Source organism: Amblyomma maculatum, chromosome 1 (assembly GCF_055883805.1).
Source record: "Amblyomma maculatum isolate TAMU_Amacu chromosome 1, ASM5588380v1, whole genome shotgun sequence".
Taxonomy (NCBI): domain Eukaryota; kingdom Metazoa; phylum Arthropoda; class Arachnida; order Ixodida; family Ixodidae; genus Amblyomma; species Amblyomma maculatum.
The window spans coordinates 273,961,614-273,988,026 of record NC_139344.1 but is presented as its reverse complement, the minus strand read 5'-3'; the positions used below and the strand labels follow the sequence as shown (position 1 = coordinate 273,988,026).

Below are 26,413 nucleotides of genomic sequence, written 5' to 3'. Positions count from 1 at the left end.
TCACGATGATGTAGTGGTGGTCGACCCCTTCGCAATGGGTGAACACAAACGATGTGCCCTGGTCAATCACCAAATGATAACTACAAAAAAAAAAAAAAAAAAAAAAAAAAAAAAAAAAAAAAAGGCAAAAACGAGGGGCAATGAACGGGAATATATCCAGCTCCTTCAGTTGCTTCCTCCATAGTGATCAGCCTTTTCCGTTTCCGGCTGCCGACCCAGGCCGCCAGGCGACCGGCCACCTCCTTGCGACCGGACCGGCCGACCAGCTTTCGAGTCACTGGTTTCGAGCTGACGGACGGTGGTTCGACCCATGGTTTGCCCCGACTGAGCGACAGCTGACGGAAAGTGTGGTGGTTTGGTTGTGGTGGTGAATCAGTGCGACTCTAGTAAAAGTAATAGTAGTGTTTATCTAGCGGCACAGCAAAACTCTTCATCCTGGCGCTCCCCTGGCGTGTTTTGAACGCTCTCTTCGTGCCGCTGTGACTCATGAACATCCAGCTAGGGTACGCTTTACCGTCACGAAAGCACCAAGCCGACCAAGCCTTTCTCTTTCTTTTAAATACTTCCTACCGACAATAGCCCTGTCATGTTATCGTTTATCAGTTGCCTCGAAGAACACGACCGTTTTCAAGTGGTGCCGATACCCGTGCCTATCGAAAACTTTCAAGAGGCCGACGTTGTAAAGTTGTGGTGTGTGCGGGTGAACCATTTGTTTTATATCTTAAAAGGTGACGAAAACTTGTATGCATGCTGTGTGAACATGTCGCCGTCCATTCTGAAGTCAATGAAAGTAGCATTAGCTTCGTCCCTGAGAACCCTCCTTAGTGTGAGAAGCAACCATGTCGCCCTCATTTTCGATGACGGCAGCATACGCACCTTGCAGTTCGTGCCTGAAGATGGGTGGGTTGAGGAAGTGAGCTTTAGGTTGCCGATGGACGTGACGTGCACAGTAGAATACGCTAGTTCTAGCACCAGCAGCAGTCTCTATTGGATTCAGCGATCAACACAATTTCCGGCCGAGGTGGGATACTCGCTATGGAAATGCTCTCTCTCATTAGACAGAGATGAGCTTCCAAGCACTCAGTGCTTGGCTCATAGGCTACCAGCTTTCCAATTGTATGTTTTGCAACATGCTGTCATCATTATCCCAAGCCTGCCAGATCCACCAAGCGTTTATCTTGTGTTTGGCAGTGCTCATCTCAAAATGGGCTCATTGGCAAAGCGGGCAGTGCTGTTGACTACATCACTATCGTCACCTTTGGACATGGCTAGTTTCTACAAGAGGCACATTCGATTCTGGCAGATGCAAACGCATGCCACAGTTGTTCTCCATGGTTGTGTGTCACCACTGGCCAACTGCCTGTATCTGCTCCTCAAGGACAGCACTGTTGTTATACTGAGCTCTTCTGGAGAGGTTTTGCAGCGTGTAACCTTGCAAGAAGTGCCTCCCCATATAGTGGGATGCAGCGTTATGGCATCTACACTGTGTCTGTTTCAAGACTCGGCTGTGCAGCTATATGATCTTACCGAGGGCACACTGCTAGAAAAATTGGCCTTACAAGGAAGTTTCTGTGGTGTGTTGCCAAGTCTCTGGGCATTTTGGACTACCAGTGGTGCATACCGATTAAGTTTATCTGGAAACACATGGTACCACAACAGCCCAGGCCAGTTGCAAAGTGAGGCTCTTGTGTATGCTGCTTGGCATGCTGGAGCTGAAACCGTACCTTGCTTCCCAACAGATGCCCAGGTCAGGACCAAACTGAACCGAATTCTGCACCCACTTGTTGAATGCTATTGCAAGCTGCAGCAAACAAAGGTAGCCCTCACTTCCTGACCTTGCATACTGGCATAGAACTGGCGGTGCTGCAATAGCAAGAAAATGTGATTAACGGTTCTGACAATATTTGTTTGCATGCAAGGTGCTTGCATTTTTCTTGCATTCCAGCAAGGCATCCCAGGTTTTCTGTCCCAGCGGTCAAACGTCCAACCATACCCATTTTTCACTTTAGCTTGCCAAAGAAAAGTGCAGCTGTCCGAGATTATTTCTCTAATGCTAAAATGTGCGTCATATGCCTATGCTGTTGGACTAATGAATCTATGATTCCAAAGCGAAATATGTTATTCTTTTTGTTATATATCTGTTGTCAGTGTGCTGTCTACTTAAATCTTAGATTGGGGCTTGTAAACTATTTGCACTTATGAGCAAGGTAGTTGTGGGTTCACCGTGCAGATGTTTAGACAAATATGTCACATAAAGTGGCCATTCTCAAGTCTTTATATGCGACTGAGAAACCCTAGTCATTTTGTATGTTAAGCCTTGTTAAATATTATGGCCTGCATTCTGTGTTTCCTTCCTTTAGGAGTCGCGTATTTTAACCAAACATAGCAAATATCTGAAAGAAAATGAAAACATTGTGAAAAGGCATATGGGCTGAAAGCTAATTCTAGCTTTTCTAGGCCCATGGGACTCATAATATGTGAATGCCTGTGCAAGTGAGGATTGATATGCATGGCTTCTTAGTAATGCTTGAATGGGTCTTTGGATGGGTCCTTTAAGTGGTGCAATGTTTGCAAGAAAACTAGAGGCTGCTTGGAGCAAAGGTTTGGTGCTCAGCTCACTTAGGAAGTTTATGCAAGCTTTTGGAGTATCGGGACTGTTATTAGTTGTCAGGTGTTTTTCCACTTGTAGTTCCTTGTTCCTTATACAGCAGTTCTGGTTACTTAAAGCCACTTGTATGCTTTATAACTTTGTATTTAACTTTGTTACCTTGGTTGCTGGTGCTGCAGCGAATTTGCGAATCTGTACTCCATCCAGTTCTTTATTCTTAGCTAGCGGGGGCAAAAATTGATAAGTGCAATCAGTGAGCAAGTATGAAATGCTGTACTACCATAAAAGTGTCACTGTGCTGTTGCTTAAGGTTTTCATCAAACAACTTAGCTCCTCCGAGCTTTTAGCACTCCTGCTAGCGGCCTAGTGCTCTACTGGTACCGGATCACATCACTATTGTTGTCGTGGGCTGCGCTCATCATGGATGGGTATAAATAACCTTTTTCTTTGGGGCTAAATAGACGTTATTACCATCACCACCACCTGGTAGTGAGAGAAGAGTCCTTGAGACAGTTTGTTGCCAAACCTAAGGACCCCATGAAAACTGGCACAGTTCCATCAGTGTGTCATGGCAAGAGCATAGTTTTTGGATGCCATGTGATTGCAGCATTTAGAGAGGCTCTGACACATTTTGAATGTAATAGGTATGTGTGCCCAATCATTACATCACATGCTAATGAGCATCCAAGCAAGCAAGCAGGATACACCTGCTCAACACACTGCAAAATCGTGCTCCAAAAGCTGCTTGTCATTTTCTTTGCTTGAAATTTTTTCCTTCTTTTGCACTTCATGCGTGCTAGCGGTGCTCTCCAACTGCCCACGTGGCAGCTACAAGCACTATTCCTTCGCCAATGGAGGCAAAGGGTGAAGTGCAGTCACCGAGACGGTGCCATGAGCATTTCACAGTGCTGGTGCAGATCTGTATTGTGGGAATGATGAGAGCAACGGTACTAGAACATAGATTAGGCAAAGCCTCTCAAGCATTGTGGGTGAACGACCGTTGCTAAGAATTTTAGCGTTCAAAAATGCCACAAGCAATGTCCTCGTAAAGAATTCATTGAGGAGGAGTGCTCCAAGCTCCTTCGAGAAGGCATATTTTTTCCATCCTCTCCCCTGCGAGAACCTACTTATTTCCTCTCAATGCTACTTTCATGCCAACCATGCTCTCCTTATTCCCTTCACTTGCAGCTTTCACTTGGCATTTCGCTCCTTTCTGCCCATTTCATCCGTTTATGGTGCATCATGATGGACCAGTATTTTTAGGTGTTAAGAAATAACTCAAGTTACCAATATTCTAGTGGAAATCAAGAAATGGGCATGAGAAGGACATGTAGTGCAAAGAGAGGATAACCGATGGTTGCTTAAGGTAACAAACGATTACAAGGGAAGGAAAGCGTAGCAGGGGGCGGCAGAAAGTTAGATGGGCAAATGACTTAAGACGTTCGCAGGGGTCAAGTGGATGCATCTAGCACAGGACCAGGTTAATTAGAGGAATATGGGAGAGGCCTTCGCTCTGCAGTGGGTATAGCCAGGCTGATGATGATGATGATGTGAGCTGAGAAGGCACTTATAAGTGAGGCAGTGATATGATACTGGCAAGGAAGGGAAGTACTTAGCTTTCTGGTTCATTTTTCAGCTCTGTGCACTTTTTAAGGTTTAACAGTGAGGCCTGGCTCACAAGGCTTGTGGGCATAAGCTGTACTAGCTGAGTATATTTACTTTCCATGCTTAATAGGCAGACAAATATTCCTTTATTTAAACCAGGTTCCCTGCAATGCTTAAACATGAAGAACACGAAGTTTTGCACATGGTTTTTTTTTTATGTTGTGCACTTTAGTGTTTCTGGACCTATTGTAATTTTTTAATGCCCTTGTAATTTCTCTGTGGGCATGGGCTGCTTGTTGTGTAGTTTGTTACTAAAGCTGAGATTGTCTCTCTGCTATTATTCAGCACCTCTAAATGGGATTTGTGGATAATTTTAGAGCAACAACTGCATCAGCGATGTTTTCCAGAGCTTCCTACATAGGTGTTATTGACTGTAAATTACAGCAGGTAAAATTCAGTGATGAGGTTCCTGACCAATGAATATGATTGAGGCCTCTTCATGAGTGTGCCATCCTTGGGTAGGTACCATGGAGCAATTAACACTGGCACTTCATTGCCCTGGTAGAGGAAAAATTTCTTGAGGCCTCTTTCTTTAACCTGTATATAGACAGTAGTTTGAGTATTCCACTGAGACATCCATAGCATAATTGTGCAAGATAGTTATGTCTGGTAGAAAAAATTGTGCCTCCATACATGTTAGACATCAATATAAAGTTCAAGGCTGCCGTTACCCTCTCAGGCTGTGTACACTGCTGTGCATGTGATACTTTACTTTGTGTGGCCATAAAGTCGACTCAATTGGGAGCAAAGGTGAATTGTAAACTATGTGTCCATTACATCAAAGGAGCAGTGTGTTAATGCGGAGTTCTGACTACTACAGCTTCAGTACGTTCAGTTAAAACTGGCTACTTGTAGCTGTCATCAAGATTGGTGTTTTTATATTACTACTGCACATTTTATGCACTAAGCCTATTAAGTTGACACAAGTGGAGCACACCATCATAAGTAACAACCTTTGTGTAGTATGAGCCAACCACTGCAGCCAATTTTCACAGTGATGCATAAATTTTTTTATTTTTTTAACAGGTATAAAGATAACCACACTGCATATCAGTTCTGTAGGTACATTTATCATGCCAGAAAATTAATTTTCGCACGAGAGTGTCAGAGGTGGGTCTGGCTACCCATGTGTTTACATCTTGCACTTTTTATTGTCCTCTAGGGTGTTTTTACTTCTGAACCAAAAAAGTGCATAACTTCGTGTAAAATTTCCCAAAAGCTTCAAGTGCCGATCCTTTTGTTGTATACAGGTTCATGGAAACAAAACAAGTTCAAATTTGCATAATACCACACAGAAACAAACTTTTGTTTGGTGGCATTGAGAGCAGTATCAGTTTAAAGTAGCCCCTTTTCCTTTATTGCTTTTCCCTGCCAAATATGTAAATTTAGACCAAAGCTGAACTCCTTCGTTTTTTGATTACGAGAGCATTGGACCCTATTATTATTTTGTGGAGGAGGAATCACAATTTCTTTGTTATGTGAACAAGTCCATAAATTTGTGTTTAAAGCTGGAAATAACTATATGACATTGTTTTGCCACACATATGGATATGATTCTGACCAGCTATTCTTTGCTGCTGAACATTTTACTATCTAGCATGGAAGTCCAGTTCAAAAAACAGCTCTGTAAGCTTAGGTGGCAACGTCTTGTAGAAAGTATTGATGTTTATTGAAATTGTGACTCAGCTTGTCATATACTTCGTGTCTGCCAGTGAAAAACGCTGCCACCACAGTAAATTATTTTTGTTTGCCATGACACTAGTAGTCTTGCAAACCTGTTTATTTGCCACGAAGCAAGTAGTGCTTGCTTATGTTTCAGGGCAAAACATTGCACAACATTGCACTATAAACCATATCTAGTGCCATTTCTGTTATTAATAATATCTGGGCTTACTGCAATGTTTTGCAGTACCGTCTGGCTTTGCCAAGATGCTTTGCCATTATGAATGTATATCAGGAAACCGATTTCGATCATGCAGAGTGGTCTTTTTACTCTACCTTTTGAGTTGAGCAGTGCTTGTCCTGTCCCTTCAGACTTCTTACTCTGGTTCTGATAACTGCTTGCTGCCAATGAGCAAAATATATGTCTGTGAGAATGGCTCTGGAGTATCTGCTGAATAGTAATGCAAGGCGTTAAAGCATGATTGCACTTCCAAGGCCAACGTGTTGATGGGCCACTGTATGGCACTTCTTGCTGTTTCATGCTGTACCACATTTAAGTGTTTTCCAAATGAGCAACCAGATGAAAGCGAGAGCTCTGCTGGCCTTCTTTTTATGCACAGTGCAGCCAGAAATTGTGCCTTTGTGTACTTCAGTTTAGCCTGAACCTTTAATGTGCAGCATCCTCTTGTAGTCACTTCATCTTATACAAAAAGTATTGCAGTCATATTTTACTGCCCTGAGCAGATTAATTTTTTTTTTGTCCTTCTAATTGCTCTATACCCTTTGGCATACAGGGAACCACAGTACTTGTCTGTGAATAAATAGCACAGTTGAGAAGCCTGTGTCCGACTGGTATTATACCGTATATGCATAGTGCAAACAAATACACTCTTTGGTTAACTTTATTATGTTAACAAGAAACAAATCTTTGTATTTGTTATGTTAAATTATGTACACTTATAATACAAGGTAGAAATGAGATGAGCCCTCTCAAAGGCCAAAAAAAAGTGCAGCAAGAACACTGGCAAAGACAGTAAGGATCCAGATAGGGCCATGTTGCCAGCTTTTGGAACCTGCGAGAAATAAACAGTGTTTTTAGTAATCAGTAGATGTTTGCGCAGCTATTGAAAGAAGCAGATTGGGATTACCTCGGCGTGAAAATTAACATCTGCAGAGTGCTCATATGGCACTAGCAGCTGTCATTACTGTGCATTTCTTGTTCATTGATCATCTGGCTAAACTTCTCTTTTTCATGGGAAATAGATGCAAGAGAGATGGCTCATATTCACCAACACATGCTTACCATGACTGTGAGGTGTGTAAATTTCTAAGAAAATTACATGCCTTAAAGTGGTGATAAAGAAACTTACGCTGGTCTCACTGATGGTGAGTACAATATTGAGCGACTGAACAACGTTCACTGGTTATGAAGTTTGATACGTTAGAGACACTGGGGAACTGGTACATAAGCAGAATAGATTACATTTATCAGGTCAGTACATCTACATGGCTTTGATGTGGTATGGCTGTTACAAAAATTAAAGTGCCCTGTGAGGAAATGAATTTTTATTCAGCAGTGAAAGATTTTGGATAACTGCATGGACTTTCTGCATAGCTGCATATGACTATGTCCAGCTTTAATTACAATTACTTCCCTTGCCTGAATTTGTTCATGCCTTGCAAAATTCTCAACACTTCATACCAAAACTGCACCAACTGGGTCAATGGCCAAACCTAACTAAAAATGGCAAGCCTACAAACATTCGGAAATACACAGAAATGAAGGATAAACTTTAGTTTTAAGGCTGGTTTTACTTTAAAAACACACAAACCCTTATGGCAACACGTGAACTTGGACACACTGTGTTGCATCACAAAGTTGCGTGGGATATGGGAGATGCTACAGTGAGGCAATGCTCAAGGCAAAAATACAGCTATGCTTGATGAGTAGTTTGTTATTTAGAAGTTCATCAAGCATACCTGAATGCCCATGTAGCAGCACTTTTAATTTGTTTACATTTAAAGACTCACCATAAAGGCCTGCCCATACTTGTGGGTGCAGAATATCGACAAGCTGTTCTGTGCTGCCAGTGTACTCGTCACCAATGTACGCTTGGCACCTCAGCACCAGTGACCTGTTGCTCACAAGGGTTGGCTCTGCTGGCAGCTCAAGCCTGGCCACAGCATAGAAGGTGCCTTTTCCTGTTGAAACTTCGGCTCGGTCTGTCACATTCTCATCCACCTGGAGTGAAAAGGATCACAATTGCTAGGGGCTCGCATTTTTTCAGCCATTTATTTGAAAGGTTGCTAACACAAAAAAGCATATCTTCGACCTGATAACACAGAAATATCAGGGGCAGCATTTAAAAGTCCATGAGAAAAGCCGAGTTAAAATTGCATGCAGCCAGCTTTTTCATGTTCTGATGATTTGACTAGATGCCCCCTTTCTTGTTCATGTGCTTTATTATTTTTCAAGGTAACAGGAAATGCTCTAAACATAATTTGGGCATTTCCTTATAAGCACCCCACCAATGCACGTGCTCACCAGTCAATATGTGCTAACGTGTTAACTATGTTACCCTTTGAAAATGTGCTGATGCAAAAACGTACTGCAGCTGGACTACTGTGAAACTGATTCATTCATAGCGAAATAAAACATATTCATAGGCAACATGCAGAAACCTATGAGGCAGCACTCGCAATGAACAAGCTCTGTCGCTATAGGGCACAGGAGGAAGTCTGGAGGGAGAGTCGTGGCCACCTGGCTTGGGTGCGTGCCCGATCAAAGTAGTCGTGGTAGAGTCTTTGAGGTCTGTGCAATGAAGTAGTGGCGGTATGGGCTAGTTAAAGTAACACAGCAGGTAAACAGTGCGGAAACAACAAGACGCAAGACAGAAAAGACGGAAAGCTCTGACTGTAAGCTGAGCGTTCATTTCCAAGTAGCCATGTATGGGAAACAGAGAAGACAACAAAAGGAGAAGGGTTTGATCTCTTGTTTGAAACTGGACAGCATGGAATAAATGCAGGTCTGCTGAAGGAGCACAGCGTCAGGATCTGTCAGAGGAGTACAGACATCAAATTTTGAAGTGAGAGCGTTAAAGGCACCATTCTTCAGAAAATCCAGCATAGGCACTGTGTGCGAAAAATCATGGCTGTGGCTCTGGCAGTAGGTGCAAGGCTGGCACAGCCAGAACAGTGTTGCCTGATATCACGCGACCATATGACATAGCAGCAGCTGCCAACTTGGGTCTCTCCTTTCAGATGGAATTGGGTGAGGTCAGCATCAGCCTTCCAGGAACCTTGCATTCCGAGTCAGGCATGCTATCCGGCAAGGCCACATAGCACATTCAAATGGCTTGGTAAAGCAGGGCTTTCTTTATGTCTATGCAGGGTGGCTTTTCACATAAGACTATGCTAAAGAGTATGTGTGAGACTGCACACATTTGTTGAGAGCTGCCTACAGCTTGAAGTTTAAGCGAACTGTATTTGTGTTTGCACCGAAGATGTTTGCCAAATTTGTATGCCAAATAAATTATTTCTTGTGCCCCATCTCATCGAGATACCGCTGCAAAAAGAGGGGGGGGGGGGGGGGGCAGTTAATTTCAGATTTTTCAAATCTAAGCTCCTATCCTCACATCAGATATCATGATAATTGAATTTTTTTTCTCTCGGATGTTTCGGTTTTGACAGTCGAGCAATGGCCATGACGTCAGTTTCATATAGGTCAGGAAAGGAATGAGAGAAACCGCGGTCGCTCCTTCATTGTTTTTATTCATTACAACTTTAAAGCGTGCAAACCTTAAAAGCGAATCATGGGTGCAGAAGAGGTAATTATATCACAGTTTTTTCACCCTTCACTGACCTATATCGAACTTTAACATCATGGCCATTGCTCGGCTATTGAAGCTAGAATGTGTGAAAGAAGAAATTTCATTATAAATTATTTAATGGCCGTAGGTAGATACAACATGGTTATCTATGCATAGTAATGTGTTACATGTTATTATAAAGAATGAAACACGCAACCAAAAATTAAGTGCTTATAGTGCTTTAAAATCATTAATGAAGTAAAAGTTTACATGCCTCTTCTGATGAGTTTTTAATGAGCAGAATGGGAAGTTCCACCTACATTTATTGAGTGGCCCAGCAGACATAGAAGGAAAAATAACAGCATTCAGGAGATCTAATGGAATGGCTGACAGAGGCTCCATGAATCACACGAAGAGGTAAAATGTCGCCGTAGAAAGCTTGGTACCTCTGAGATATCAGTTTGAGGAGTTTATTGCCAAATACCTAGAAAGACAAGGTAGTCATCTATATGTCTGAAAATTTTAGTGACCACTGGGAAGGCTTTTCTGAAACCGAGAGATACATTGGATGATTGTCAAATGAAGGTTTTTAAAGGTTTTCATCAGGTTCCAGAATTGTAATATTTATTTAGTTTTTTTCTCCTTGCTACAACAGATTCATCAATTTACACTAATTTCTGTATTTCCTGGCTCCTTCAGTGAACACCTAGCTGCCAGCAGTATGTTGATACTGGTGCTCACGCATGCTATAATGGACATAGTACCAGTTTTACCGATATAGACCAAACCAAAGGATAATTAAAAATTACAGAATAAATAACTGCATCAGTGCATACCAACGGGTGCGTCATGTGGCGCCTGGTGCGAGTGCATTTCTTTTGTTGTGCAGGCCAACTGGGAAGCAGAAAATACAGGGGCCACATTGGTCCCTGCAGTCTAGTGCATTTTTTTTTTTTTTGGGTGGTGAGGAAAACTGAATGAGAGGATTTTAGTGTGCCTTCTTTGTCTCATTTGAGAAGAACGTCCTGTGGTGAATGCTGACATATAACTGCTGGCTCACTGCCCAACAAGGCAAGAGTGATGTAACGTTCTTACTGCTTTGCTTCGCTCTTTTGGGGACATAAAAGACCTTGTCCCTGGCAAGCTTCAGTATGAGCTGTTGAAGACTGCAAGGCAGAATTCATGCATAACCACAAAATGCCACCAATAAAAAGAATGAAGGCTAAAGATGAGGCATGCCTGTACAACTTCGCAGCGTTTTTGCAGTGGGGAGACGCGCGTCTCCCACATGGTCTCCCCTTTCTGCCATGAGCAGCGTGCACATTGCAGCCAGAGTTACTCACGCACAGAGCCTAAACCCTATAGTATTGATAGTGAAAATGCTTGCGTAAGTAACAAAGGAAAAGCCTGCAACATGCTTGTCAGTATTTTCGGAGACAATTTTTTTTTCACGAGAGTATGACCTAAGGCTGGCCTGTTTTATCAAGCACAAAAGTTTCTGGAATGCGTGTTTGGTAATTTCGGACTAGCATACACTGACGGAATTCAAGTCCAACTTTCAAATCCACAAGTACGGTCTGAAAATACTGGCCAATAAGAATTTTGCATGTTTTGGTTGCCATTCACGTGTTCCAGGAGCTTTTGTCCCTGACAGTACATATGGCACAAGAGATTATACAAAATGCTTCCATCACTCGCCTGGTATGCTGTTGTGAATGGCAGAAAGAGAACCGTAGTTTTGTCAAAAGGGCCACATGCATGACAATGGACAGTTTAAGGGGATGAGGGGTTCCGCTTACCAGACCTCGGCACTGGCTGCATGACACAGCCAGTGGTTGGCATGTGTGTGCGTGTGGAGAGTAGTGGTGGATAGCATCGACAGCGGAAACTACTACCTTGCGATTTCTATGACTGGCCTCTCATTGCTTTCATCTGATGCTCCTGTCAGGTTGCCATGATGCCGAATGAATGCTTATAATAGAATACGGGCCCTGACCACAGTGTAAGAAAAGAATGCTACAACCATACGTTAGCCAGTTGCCTAGTGAAGTAGTAGCATTTCCACTGGTCTGCAACTACATCATGCCAACAAACAAATGATGCCACTTCAGACTTACCTTTTCGCCATTGACGTACCACGTCAAAATGGGAGCAGGCTTTGATGGCCCATTAGAGCATGTAGCATTGATGGTATCTCCAATCTTGTAGGCACTTTGGAGATTTTCAATTTCAGGGTCTCTGGTAGGGAGAGCTTGAAGAGAAAAAAGAAATTCTTAGAACCATGGCACAAATTCTTCCAATAAATTTTTTCTGAATGCCTTAGCTTCCTTTCCTTTAAGATGCACAAACATTTGGCTGCAGAAGGCTCTCAATAAACCAAATGCAGACCCCAGTACTAATTAAACTGGCTACTTCCCTGTACTATCTATCTTTCAAAGCAACGCACCAAATACTTGCAGCTTCTTTTCTGAGATCTTAGTACGATAGCTTGGTAGCTTCACTTTGCAGCTGTAGGTGCCCTCAGTGGTTAGTTCTGATCGACTTAGGTAGATGTGGCCTCTGTATGAAATATCCTCCTGGGAAAAGAAGTACAAAAGTTAGCTATAAAACCTTCAAGAATGCATAATGGAGAAAATGCACAGCACTGAAAGCTGCAACTTTACCTTTATTTCACTACCTTTTTGTTTTGTATACTAATGCAAATTTGCAAGGCTGACTCACATCGACATAAACCCCTGGAACATCGCCGATAATCTTCGGGGTGCTGCTTGTTGATGAGTAAACATAAAACTCTTGACCGTCCTTCAGCCAGTGAATGGAATGTGCCCCAGGGGAGCTGCAGTTGAGCCAGAAACCACTGTGATGGATGACTACACTGGGAACTGACAGGACTACACCTTCTTCTTGATTTTCTGCACGCATTCAAAAAAAGAAGAAGAAAGCACACTCATTATGCCACTGCTCCCATAACCCTAGGGAATTTTATCATAAGGTTTCTTGCCAGTTATTTTGAGTCTCACACTTCTATCTATTCATTATTATATTGAGTTATGTGCAACACTGAAAAAGAGAAGAGGGCAGTAGCTTGACCAGATCAATCAACAATTATAACATGAGCTAAGCAAGCAACATCATACTCATCATTTTATTAACTTGATGTGTCTCCTGTGCACTTGCCTCAGAGGACCAAAGATTTTTACCGACTGAGAGCAATTCCATGCGATAAGTGTTCTAAAAAATAATTTATCCTTTGGCTCTTTCTCAGAATACTGATGTTTGTTCGGCAGCAAAATACACACTTATCGCAGAGAAAATCTGATTTAAAGCTATTCCCATCGGGTCTGCCACCATTTTGATGTGAACAGTAGTGCAGCATGGCCTATGGGGTTCACACTCAAAAATCAGTGTTGGAGCAACCATTTTACTTGCGAAACCGGCCAGTGATGGCGACATCTGTATTTTCTATTTTGGCCTTTTCTAGCCTATAGAAGCAGGTGAGGTGATCCCTTCTCGATTACAACGCTGTAACCTGTCGCTACAGTCCAACTTTAGTTTGTCCCCAGAGTTCCTTTTAAGAGGAAACAGTCAAAAAGATGGACAAAAAAAAAAGATGAAGGCATCTATACAATGGCTGGACTTTATTGAAACAAAGATGTTGTATATGTGCCTTTCTTTTTCTTGTCCCTCCTTTGTTTCACTAATTTTCTATTAAGTATACATTAACTGGCCCAGATTTCAATTGTCCCACTCTCTCTTTCAGCCCTTGCATAGCATGGGCTTTCAGTGACCTTTCCTTCACTTCATCCTTTCCATCTTCAGCCTTTCCACTGCATTCGATAATCCCTTTTTGGTGAGAAGTAATTTTCTATCTCTCTTGTGTCTGAGGGCTCACAGGCATGCACACATAAGTGCTATGTGCATGCGTGAGTGAGGGAGTAAGTGGTGGTAAGGAGAGAGCACTACTGGGCTCAATGAATATTAAATATCTGCACATTGATCTGCACATAATATTTATACATTATGAAATGTGAAATGAATGCAAAGCTGCAAGCTACATACTATTTGATGTAACCATCATTTTGAAATATCACTCAAGTAAAATTCTCATATAAGAATCAAATAAAAGACTTACTACAATATAAAAACTACTCGCCATGGCATTTTTGCAAAGGGATTGACGACTTCTGAATCTATTACAGCAACCTTTCGAACTCTAGACATAAGTGTGTGCTACTATTTTATTTATTGGCACATAAAACATACAAGACTGCATTTAAGTCTGCTTAAGAGCGAAAATGGTGAAAGCCACTTTACAGGACAGTTCTCATTAGCTACATCGTCATTGTCATCGCTACTACCATCATTGTTATAAACTGAATTCGCTGTCATTGTCAGTGCTGATATCATCATTATCACTAGCTGCATCATCACTGTCATCACTACTATCATTCTCAGACTAGACAAGAATAATTACAATGTTCCCCACGAGCTCGGTGTGGAGTAGTAGTTTCCACACTCAGCTAGGGATCAGAAAGATAGTGGTTCGATTCCTGGTGGTGACTTTTTTTCTTATATCCACACTTTGTCCTCTAGCTCTTTGAAGGTCAATTCCTTCAAGTAGCCATGCTGACCTTGGCTCGAGGTAGCGTAATGAAGCTTTCGCTTCAAAAGTTCTGAGGCAGCTTCATTCATCCCACCCAAAACATTTAGTATTACTTGAAATGCTTTAATCAGTCTTGCATAGAAAAGCGCCTGCAGTGATTTTGTGTAGATGTCCGTAATGATTTTATTGATGATGCACATGCTTTGCGCTCGATCAATAAGTACAAGCCATTTAGCATTTAGCCTGACAAGTACAAGCATTTAGCCTGAGCCAACTCGTGCCAGACAGGAAACATGCATAGCATCAGAATCAGTCTAGCTGCAACCTGGAAAATTCCTCCCAATTAATTAAGATAGGCTTCTACAGAACTCATGTAAACATTAGTAGATGAATGCCTTGGCATAGTGTGGCAGATGTTTTGTGAAATAATTTCATTAAAAGAAAAGGAAGATATGACCATATAATACTCTTCTAATACATGCGGATCGATATGGGTAATAATTACACTGAATCATATTCTGGAGCCGCACTGCATGCGAGTTGATGCATTATTAAACGGCATGGAAAAAGCTAGAAAACACACACAGCACTTCCCCAGGCTGTTCAAACACTCCAACTAGCTCAGCAACATGTCCTTTTCATGCGCTTACTGTATACAGCTATCTTGACCTTCTACACTTCTAATTTTTTTCACATTTAAGAGATAAACAACAACACTAACTTTTACGCAGCCCCTAATAATGAGCTCGGACCATGATCTGTTATCCAATGAAATAAATCATCCAAGAAAGTGATTAATGTAGGAAGAACATGAAAAAACTATGTACAGAGCCAGCAATCACATGATGTGACATTAACTGAGAAAAGTGTAAGCTTGAATACAAAGTATCCGAATTAGGTGATAATTCCCAATGCTTCTTGAATTGCTTTTCAAGTGGGACACATATTATTAATTATAAAAAAAAGAAAACAAACAATAAAAAGGAATGTGGACAATGTCTTTCTTTCATTACTATTGAACCCGATTGTGCATGCTTTCTGTGGCACGCGCTGCTACATTTGGAATCAATGCGGGTTCAGATGAAGTGCAAGTGAGCGAAAGCACTCACCTCCATATGCTCACAATGAAATGCGATTTAAAGCAGCAATGGGAAGACGATCAATGCAAAAGCACAATGTACAACCACAACTGCCAATGCAAGTTTGTTGCATCACATCATATGACCCTGTGCACTTTTTCTCTTGGAATTTCTGCTAGTTTGCACATGCCGTAACTTGTTCAATATGGGAACTGGCTCAAGCTTCCAAAGTGGCATTCATTTTTGCGAGTCATGACAGCACTGCTGTGGTGGTTCAGAGGCGACGGCACTGCACACCGAAGCCGGAGGCCCGGATTCGATTTCAGCCGCGGCAGCCTCCACGACAGCATCCCTCTACTTCCGGAGATTAAACCCCATACACCACATCACAAGCAGTCATTTCTAAAATCTGAAAACTCCCTGGCATCGTTGCCTTTACAGATCACCAGACAACTGAAGTTTCCGCGCTTAGGCTTCACTGCATAGTAGGTTAAAGTGCAGTGAAGCCAGCTCTACAGAATAGGCGACAAAACGCGATGGTTCGGATTTTAGATGCCCCGCCGGGGTGGTAAAGTGGTAAGACGCCCGGCTACTGTCCGGAATACCCGGGTTCGAACCCGACCTCGGCGATTGCGTTTCGATGGAAGCGAAACGAAGTGGCTTCCGTGTGCTGTGCGATGTCAGCGCACGTTAAAGATCCCCAGGTGATCGAAATTACTCCGTAGCCCTCCACTATGGCTCCTCTTTCTCCTTTCACTTTAACTCCCACCTTCCTCCCTTCCCTTACAGCGCGGTTCAGGTGTCCACAGACGCAAGTGTGATAGATACTGCGCCTTTCCCTTCCTGTGAACCAATTATTATTATTATTATTATTATTCGGATTTTAGTTACTTGTTCTATGCGGTGATCCGCACTGGCGGCCGCGTTAAGCGGTTACGGCAGACGCTATACCACATCTCTCTAATTAAGGACACTAGAGCGAAAGCGGCAACGACACTCCTCTCCATAACCTCTGGAGGGTCTACCTATAGCTCCGCGTGAAGCACATCAAATCAAAGGCGTTCTATGACAGCCGTTATTACAAGTAAACAGACATTTCAAAATGCAGAATTAAAACTTTTTCAAGCCTACATCGGTGGCGAATTCTCGGCACCCGTGATAGCGCGGCGTGGAGTGAGGCCCAGTGCTATGTGTTTGGAGGCGAGAATATAGAATTATATATATATATATATATATATATGAGTCGACATTAGTCTACATGGACGTGGAAAATTTTACTCGGCTCATCATGCAGCTGCCTCGAGCTTTTAAAATAATTCACCACAAAAACTCAGTAGTACTTGCGAGCGAGCTAGTTGGCTAGACGACTCTGACGACCTCCGGTGTATAAGCATGCAGCGCCGGAGGTCGTCAGAGTCCCCACAAAAGTTCACCATTGTTCTGTAATCGTAGTGTGAAATCCACTCAAATAATTTGTTCTCTACATATGTTAAGAACCGCATTTACAGCCGAAAGCAAGGTACATTCGCTGCCTCCTCATTGAACACGCGTGCGCGCCGTCTGTTCCAGCCTCCACTTTTGGCCAAAAAGTATGGGGTGTTGCAGGAACTGCGGCAGTGTCTTGAGTGTGTGGCGAATACCAATGCCAACTCTGCTACGTTAATGCCGATCGAAGCACGGCGCGCCTCAGTTCCAATAACTTAGACTAGAGGTCTGAAACACGCGGCCCACCGAGCACACACATGTGGCCTGCGGAGCTGTGTGGTGCGACCTGCCAGGCAAAAAAAAAAAAAAAAAAAAAAAAAAAAAAAAAAAAAAAAAAAAAAAAAAAAAAAACGAGTTTTTTATCTTCCCCTTGAAAGCATCTGCCAACTTCATGTGTCGGTTTTACTGCCAGACTCGTTTTCAAACTGAAATCTACCATGCGGCTTTTTTTCCAGAGACGGTACGCGGTCTTTATGGAAGTCAGCTGCCTTCAGTGGCGAGGTGCTGGACAACCCATCATTTCTTTCATCTCCAAGGATGCGTTCCCCCCCCCCCCTTTTTGAGCATAGTATAAGTGATTGTAGTTTAACCAAGGAGGTTATACTATAACCTACTTGGTTCAATCACTTATACTGTGCTCAATTATAACCTCCTGGTTTGTTTTCCACAAATAATGGGAGAGTGTTTGGTTTGTGGGGTTTAACGTCCCAAAGCAACTCAGGCTATGAGAGACGCTGTGGTGGAGGACTCCGGAAATTCCGACCACCTGGAGTTCTTTAACATGCACTGACATCGCACAGCACACGGGCACCTTGCTTTTCGCCTCCATCGAAAAGCGGCCGCTGAGGCCGGGATTCGATCCCGCGCCCTTGGGAACAGTAGTCGAGCGCCGTAACCACTGCGCCACCCCTGCAGGGTAAATGGGAGAGTGTGAGCTGGGTATGGGACATATTGTTTCTTTTTATTTTATTGTTATTTACTGGTTTCATTTTCTATTCTTTACATTTCTCTACTTTGGTATTGTTATTTTTCGATGCGTCTCGCGCAGAAATACGATAAATATCCGCCACCGCATCGTTAGAGATACATTTACACGCTTAGCCAGTTTGCTACTGATTAACAACCTATCTCTGCACGCATAGATTAAGAGATGAAAACCTTACGATACAGTGGCTTCTTAACTAGCGAGTCAACATTCATGTAGATGTCTCATTTTATTGCATCCATTTTTTAGAACAATAGTGTGCTGCGCACTTTTCTGCGCGATTTTTTACTGTTTTAGCGGACTCTATCGTAAAAAAAATAATAAAAAAAAAACAGCACAATCTTGCATTTTGTCTTTTTGTTTTCCTCTCATCCCGGTTTCAGCCTCCCGCGGATGGTTGTAAACAACCTCGTAGACACTCTTCAGGAACAGAGACATGATGTGTGAATATCGTACTGGGCCCTGCCAAGGCTTCCCTTGTAGCAGTGGCGAAAAAAAAATATAAAGAGATAAGAAGGTCAAACTGAATAATGTTTTGTATATTTCGCCTTGCACGCATTATATATATATATATATATAGGATGCGAGAACATTTAACGTACTTGGCCGCTTAAAAAATAATAGAGCGAAGGGTACGCTTCATTTAAAGAAACATTTTATTAGACTCGACGTTTCGATCGGAGACCGATCTTTCTCAAGAGTGAATCTTCTTGGATAGTGTTGCGGCTTTTTAAGCATTTGGACATAGACCACACCTGGGTAGGAAAACAAAACGTGGGAGACAGAGGAAAGAGACAGATACAGTAGGGAAGGATGATGTCCAGGTGTGCCATCGCAGGTGCATCGCAGGTGCTGGACAGGCCTGTCGAACTGCGCTGACACAGGTGCCTGGATGCATAGTCTCTGCTGCGAAAGAATGCGGGCTATTTTCACTCTTCCTGGCCACGACGGCCGAAGAGTGGGAGTAGGGAAAAAAATATAAATGAATAAATAAATAAAAAAAAGGGGGGGGGGATGGAGGTGGATAAGGAAAGGTGTTAGCTTAGAAAAAAAAAAGTGTCGGAAGCAAGCGAAAGAAAACAGAAAGGGGGGAGGGCGGTAGGAGGTAAGTGGCTCTGACAAGACCAGAACACACCAACACTTTGGTATTCAAAAAAGGTGATGACCTCAGACGACTTGGCCAGGCGTGCACATTTCCTGTGTTCGTGACATCGGAAGAGAGGACAGGACCCCGTGGTTTTCGTTTAAGCCCTGTTGTAGAGTATTAAATTTAAAAATGAAATATGATTCTCGTTGTTCGCGCTCACGAGTGTTTTTGAAGCCACTCTGTAATATTGTGACTTTAAGATTATCGAACTCATGTCCCTCCTTGCGAAGGTGCTTCGAAAGGGGGAGGTTGGGAAGGGTTTGAGCGTGCGAGCGGTGGTTATTAAATCTCAATCGGAAGGAATTATCTGTTTGGCCAATGTACTGCATACCACAGTCACCACACTCGAGCATGTAAACAACATTGCTAGAATCGCAATTTAAATCTTCTCGTATAAAATGTTTGAAATTTGAGTGGGTGCTTTTAGCTAGTGCTGTGGATTGCATGTGTTTACAGATTTGACATCGGCTTTTTCCGCATGACGTGCAACCCAAAGGTCTCGGTTTATTGACAGTTGAGTGGACAACGTGGTTTTGTAAATTCTTTGGTCTTCTGTATGTTACCTGAGGAGCAGTCGAGAATATTTTGGAAAGTCGTTGACTTTGTTCTATGATACTGAAATGTTTTTTAAGGATTTTGTTAATATTTGGGATATTGTCTGCGAAGGTTAGAATGAGATTACAGTGTTGTGGTGTTGGCTGTGATTCCGCAAGGAAATACGTTTGAATCTGATAGCTTGCGAGTATGGGATTGAAGTCTTGCAGTGGCGTGGATGGCAGCTGCCATCCACGCCACTGCAAGACTTCAATCCCATACTCGCAAGCTATCAGATTCAAACGTATTTGCTTAAAATCCATAGATTTTCAAGAAAATGCTAATCGCATGCGAGTAACACTAGAGAAACAACACTACCCGCCCTCTATCATCGAAGATGCCATAAAAAAGGCTGAAATAAGTAATCGTCATCACACCCTTGCGGAATCACAGCCAACACCACAACACTGTAATCTCATTCTAACCTTCGCAGACAATATCCCAAATATTAACAAAATCCTTAAAAAACATTTCAATATCATAGAACAAAGTCAACGACTTTCCAAAATATTCTCGACTGCTCCTCAGGTAACATACAGAAGACCAAAGAATTTACAAAACCACGTTGTCCACTCAACTGTCAATAAACCGAGACCTTTGGGTTGCACGTCATGCGGAAAAAGCCGATGTCAAATCTGTAAACACATGCAATCCACAGCACTAGCTAAAAGCACCCACTCAAATTTCAAACATTTTATACGAGAAGATTTAAATTGCGATTCTAGCAATGTTGTTTACATGCTCGAGTGTGGTGACTGTGGTATGCAGTACATTGGCCAAACAGATAATTCCTTCCGATTGAGATTTAATAACCACCGCTCGCACGCTCAAACCCTTCCCAACCTCCCCCTTTCGAAGCACCTTCGCAAGGAGGGACATGAGTTCGATAATCTTAAAGTCACAATATTACAGAGTGGCTTCAAAAACACTCGTGAGCGCGAACAACGAGAATCATATTTCATTTTTAAATTTAATACTCTACAACAGGGCTTAAACGAAAACCACGGGGTCCTGTCCTCTCTTCCGATGTCACGAACACAGGAAATGTGCACGCCTGGCCAAGTCGTCTGAGGTCATCACCTTTTTTGAATACCAAAGTGTTGGTGTGTTCTGGTCTTGTCAGAGCCACTTACCTCCTACCGCCCTCCCCCCTTTCTGTTTTCTTTCGCTTGCTTCCGACACTTTTTTTTTCTAAGCTAACACCTTTCCTTATCCACCTCCATCCCCCCCCCCCCCCTTTTTTTATTTATTTATTCATTTATATTTTTTTCCCTACTCCCACTCTTCGGCCGTCGTGGCCAGGAAGAGTGAAAATAGCCCGCATTCTTTCGCAGCAGAGACTATGCATCCAGGCACCTGTGTCAGCGCAGTTCGACAGGCCTGTCCAGCACCTGCGATGCACCTGCGATGGCACACCTGGACATCATCCTTCCCTACTGTATCTGTCTCTTTCCTCTGTCTCCCACGTTTTGTTTTCCTACCCAGGTGTGGTCTATGTCCAAATGCTTAAAAAGCCGCAACACTATCCAAGAAGATTCACTCTTGAGAAAGATCGGTCTCCGATCGAAACGTCGAGTCTAATAAAATGTTTCTTTAAATGAAGCGTAACCTTCGCTCTATTATATATATATATATATATATATATATATATATATATATATAAAGTGGTGCTTTTCACGAGTTTTAAAATAGAGGCAGTACTATTATTGGCAGTCACAGAGGGCAGTGCTTTTCCTTTAATCTGATACTATTATTCAATTGAAACTTCTCAACTTTTTACCCTCGGTAGAAGTTGTCAGAAAAATGCTATAGAAAGCGCATATGAATATGGTGCTTTTAAAAGCAAGTAAGCCATACAGCAGCGCAGCTGCAGTGGAGATATTTCATCGTGTGACTGTTCACGGTTAGCTAAACGCGCGGGCTGTTCTTTTCCAACCCGCCATGCTGTCGGCAGCAGATGCGCGATCGGACAAGCCGACTCGGTCAATTCAGTCTGGCTGCGCTGCTTGTGCTACAGTATTCCAGCCACTGTAGCTGTGCTGCCCGCCGTCCGCTGTCGACAATAGAGAGATTTAGCTTACCGTGATTCGCGATCCGCCACGGTGACCCTCTACCGTGCGTGGGCGGAGCGAACAATTCATTGGTCCCGACGCGGCAGGTCCATGTGCGGACATCCAGTATGTGGCACCATCTATCCGCGTCGAGGGGGTTTGGGCATGCGCAGTGGAACGCGCGGTTGCGGTTCACGGCAGCGGATCGCGGATCACGGTAAGCTAAAACTCTCTAATATCATGGCGGATTACCCAGCATGCATCGCGACATGCAACACCCGTATGTGTGCGTGGATGAGTCAACCACCTGCTCTGTGTGAACGCTGTAGTGTCACTGTAAATAATGCGACGTGTTTGCACCTAGGTACCATTTGGTCACAACCCACGAATTAGTCCAGCCAGACAGGCAGCCCTCGCGCTCTACAGGTCCACTTCTCCCGCTTCGCAAACGCATCTGAATGCGAAGGCAATACCCTCCGCACAAGGTATACCTGTACAGAAGTGTGGTGAAAAGAGTCACCTGGCCTCAGGGGCGGCGTGGTAGCCCTGGTGACGAGTTTTTCGGCGACGCGGCGTCCCAACAGGGGCAGGTCCATGACGCAGGTGATTCGCATCACGCCGTCGACGAAGTGCTGGTCTCGCGCCCGCAGTGCCAGCTGCTGCCGCCGCTCCTCCAGGGGCCCCGAGCGGACCAGCTCGACTCGCTGCTCGGTTTCCTCGTTGTCCGGCTGCGCGTACGTCAGCACTCATCAGCAACAGCGTCGCCAGACGACCGCGAGTACACATCGCGCTTTTGGCTGCCATCGAAATGCGGCAGGTTCCAACGACATCGTGCTTGGTAGCCAGACGGACTGTACGCCACGTGATGTCATCCGCAAGGGGCACTAACGGCCGGCATTCGTCATCGTGTGTGCGGAACTCGTTGTGATCCGTGGGGTTCGCCTTTCACATTTTCTCGGAATTTCTGCGAGCGCCAGCGAAAATTATGCGAGTGGATACACCCGTAGACTTCGTGGAACAAGAAAAACGACGGTCTCGATAAAATGTTCGACTTTGTGAAAACATCGGCGCGTACGACAGCGGTAACTTCGTGTGCGGCGTACTACAAGACACCTGCTTCGCGTTGAATCCACCGGGGCCTGCCTAGTGAAGTGCGATCTTAAGTTTTGCGACAGCTGATGAAATTAAAACGTACAAATCCATGAAATCGTTTTATTTTTTTGGCAAGCGAGCGAGGCCAAGAGCCACACGTGCGTGAGGGCGTCGATGGCCGGTGTACCATTTTTAGAGGTGAGTAAATTGCGACGTATCTGTTCGCTTAGCTAGCGCTGTCACCTCTGCAGACATGCAAGTGGCATGCTACAATTGTATCAAGGGTTATCGCTGCACATCACCTTGTTGCGAACCTAGGTTCCATGGGTTATGTCCATTTCAAGCAGAGCTACGTTGGCGACACTAAATTTGTAAAACATGCTCGCTGGGTGTGTCGTTATGCTTCGAGCACGTGAAGTATTTGTTCGACTTTCTGTCACACAAATTAAGCAACTGTATAGCTTCGCTTTAATGCGGGCACAGCGTCTGTGAAATCTTCGATCGGAAGTTGCTGACTACCGCCACTAGAAATGACCGTTTCGCGGCCATGCCAGCTTTAGAATTGGGACAATTAACGCACTGTCTCTTCAAGATGTGTTCAGCCTCAGTGGCAGCTAACAATTACGGGTTTAATGAGCTGCAAGTCGTGTAGCACGCAATGGGCAGCCGGCCACTTTTGCTGTCGAGAATGCCTAGTTCCAACACCGAACAGCCCTGTTCCCGGAGCACGAAAATACCGCTGCAGATTACACACGCATAAAGGGCTCCACAACGAAAAGTGGATACAGAAGTATTTAACTTTATAAAACTTTGCGGATCACTTTCAATACAAGGCGGGCACCTGACAGCGAATCTGATACTGCGCGAGCCGACGTGCGCTGATGCCACCGGTGACCTCCGGCATGGCGGACGAGGAGGAGAGGCATGACGATGATCGCGCCACCTGGTAATACGGCCAAAGTGAATACCCGCTTCAAAGCAAGCACGTATCCTTCCTTTATCGTCTTCACAAGCTGTGCTCATCGGAGGCTACCCATACCACCCGGCCGAGCCACACATCCTAATAAACAATCACATAACACCGCTTTATACTCTACACAACACCCCGATCATCTCGCACATACGCACTGGTCACGTGACTCACCTCACGCGTGATCTCGGGAAGATGGATCGATTTCCATTGACAGGTCCCGTCTCCTCAGTAAATCACCACATTCTACAATACCAATTTGACGCAAAACTATACTACCCTCTATAACAGTATCCCAAACAGACTGCAACAAAATCGAAGCAGCACGCACCACTGTGGCCCCCTTTCTCTAAAAAATCTCCCAATGGATTAATGATTAGCTGGACTTCCTCAAATCCGCCTCGAAGAAAGTCACATTTTTCTGCCACAGCACATCGGTTCCCGCACAAGGCCTCTACTTAACCATATTCCACATATCCAGGAACGATCGATGCAAGCAATGCTTTTGATAACATTGCGCAAGATCCATTACCTGAACTTCGCCGCTGCACAACGCCTCCCCCACTAGATATTGGCCCCCGCATGCCACAGGTGTCAATCATTCCCCACTCTGTCGGCATGGCCGCACTTTCCAGTAAACTGTCAATAATATACCACCTCCAGCATACCTTCTATGCAAATGAATTCCGGCCTTTTACCAGACTTCTCTTTACAACACGCCAGTAAATAGGAACAGAGCCACTCAATCCATGATCAGCGGCCATGCGTATACGCTGCCGCGCGGGTCGTATTAATAAAAGCAAGAAAGTGCTTACAGAATGGAAAAAAAAAAAAAAAACAGGTATTGGTGCCGGCAGAGATATAGGGGGACGTTTAGGCAAGGACGTTTTCTGTCACAGTTGTTCACGTTACGCCTACAATGATTGGAGTAAAATTTGCAGTCACCACCAACGCCTTCCGCGTGACGTTACGGAACAGGGGCCTGTCTCAACGAGACCACGGAGAAGAGGGCGGAGTGCACACTAAGCAGGAAACAGCGGCGCTTACGTATGCGGGCTGCGGTCATTTCCCCCTCACTCCTCCGCTGATAAATTGTGCAGAAGCAGCGCCGGATTAGCTTGCTGACGCATGCGAGGGCGGAGTGCGGTATCGTTCTGTTGTCTGTATGTTTATTTGTTTTTGCTCGACCTGGTGTATGAGTTGAGAGGGAAAACGTGGAAGCTGTTTTTAACCGCTGATATCTCTGCTACTACATATTCTATATCGAACTTTTTTCCAGGAGGATGAAAGGCGATTCCACATCTATCAGTATCATCGCTTTCGTTACCCTCTGTGGATACCCTTTCAGCAGCCCTTCAAACCATATACACTGAACAAAAACGAAATAATATAACCTTGATACCGAAAACGAAACAGTGAGTGAACAGAATATGAAAAAAATATTTTCACGAATATCCGCAACTTAATTGTGCGAATATTCAAAGACCGCCGTAGAAAGTTGCAGCGTAAAAGAAACAGGGACACAAGAGAAGGTACATAGACGACAAGATAGCTGTTAAAATACGCAGAAGTAATTTCTACTAAGTGGCCACAACACGAAACGTGGGGTTGATCACATAGGAAAATGACCTTCTGCTGTTGATGACAGAAGGGAATAAGCGTAATATCACGAAGCAACGAAGACAAAGGTCGGGTTAGGTGAACCCGCCTTGCCGCGTCGTGCAATCTCTGAGGGAGGCTACAGACTCGCTAATGTATGAGCACGCTGCCATGCAAATGGACCACAAACCTGCCCGAAAGTACAAGAGACTGGCTTGTCAGCCACTCGAAGAGAGAAAAAAAGGCTTTGTTCTTAGCTTCTCACATTCTTTTTTTTTTTACCGCAATCATTTCGTTTCGCCTAGCTATTACGCGGTATCCAGTACATCCCCGACCCCTGGAGCGAGAGAGGTATACGGGTTCGGCTGTCCCCCCAGCGAAAGCGAAGGGCCTCGTCGCCACTCCATCATCCGTCGCCGAAGCACGCTGCCGCTACGGATGAATCATGAAGGTTTCCCCGGGGAGGAGCGTCTCGCGCTGCCGCCCGCTTCGGGACGCGCTCCTGCGCAGATCCCAGCGCACCAAATTTTTGCACGGCTGAGCGGAACACGCAAGGTCTGCTCACTGTGGCGGGATTTTATTTCGAAACAGACGTCTCTCCCAGTCGGTTCATTCTCAGTAAGAAACAGTTTATTACAGCCGGGAGCAAACGTAACAGAGCCGTGCTGCTTTCGATGTTCTATACGCCTATCGATGTGCTACTACTCGCCAAAATGACGAAAGCAGTGAGACGATCATTACTCTCTTATTACCGCAAAATTTCGAGCAAGCGCCGCAACCCTTGCAACCCATGCCGTAATGTCCGAAAATGTCGACCACCTGGGGTTCTTCAACGTGCACTGACATCGCACAGCACACGGGCGCCTTGCTTTTCGCCTCCATCAAAAAGCGGCCGCCGCGGCCGGGATTCGATCCCGCATCCCTGGACACAGTATATGCGAGCGCCGTAACCACTGCACCACCACGGCGGGGCAGTAAATAAACTCATCCTGTGCTCGACACCACAGGGGGCTCCGCTTTTTTTTTTTTTTGCTTTTTTTTTTTTTGGTCTGGCATTAAATCCA

The 26,413-nt window shown here is 44.2% G+C and overlaps 2 protein-coding genes across 2 annotated transcripts in view; one reads left to right on the top strand and one right to left on the bottom strand.

The window, feature by feature from the left end:
- Window positions 1–216: 216 nt before the first annotated feature.
- On the top strand, window positions 217–2,592 carry LOC146206574 (uncharacterized). Its single transcript, XM_084591306.1, has one exon. It carries the CDS (start codon window positions 587–589, stop codon window positions 1,832–1,834), a length of 1,248 nt encoding a protein of 415 aa, XP_084447432.1. The 5' UTR covers window positions 217–586; the 3' UTR covers window positions 1,835–2,592.
- A 4,227-nt stretch (window positions 2,593–6,819) lies between these two features.
- Window positions 6,820–26,413, bottom strand: part of LOC146206573 (uncharacterized) — an 89,727-nt gene continuing 70,133 nt past the window's right edge. The window contains exons 5-10 of the mRNA XM_084591305.1: window positions 22,209–22,416; window positions 12,466–12,656; window positions 12,191–12,320; window positions 11,862–11,995; window positions 7,967–8,177; window positions 6,820–7,008 (exon numbers count right to left, since the gene is read on the bottom strand). Coding sequence (XP_084447431.1) covers window positions 6,926–7,008; window positions 7,967–8,177; window positions 11,862–11,995; window positions 12,191–12,320; window positions 12,466–12,656; window positions 22,209–22,416 — 957 coding nt within the window. The 3' untranslated portion in view covers window positions 6,820–6,925. The remainder of the gene's footprint in view (window positions 7,009–7,966; window positions 8,178–11,861; window positions 11,996–12,190; window positions 12,321–12,465; window positions 12,657–22,208; window positions 22,417–26,413) is intronic.

Coding starts and splice junctions, on each gene's coding strand:
- LOC146206574 (XM_084591306.1), top strand. CDS start 587: ATGTTATCGTTTATCAGTTGCCTCGAAGAACACGACCGTTTTCAAGTG.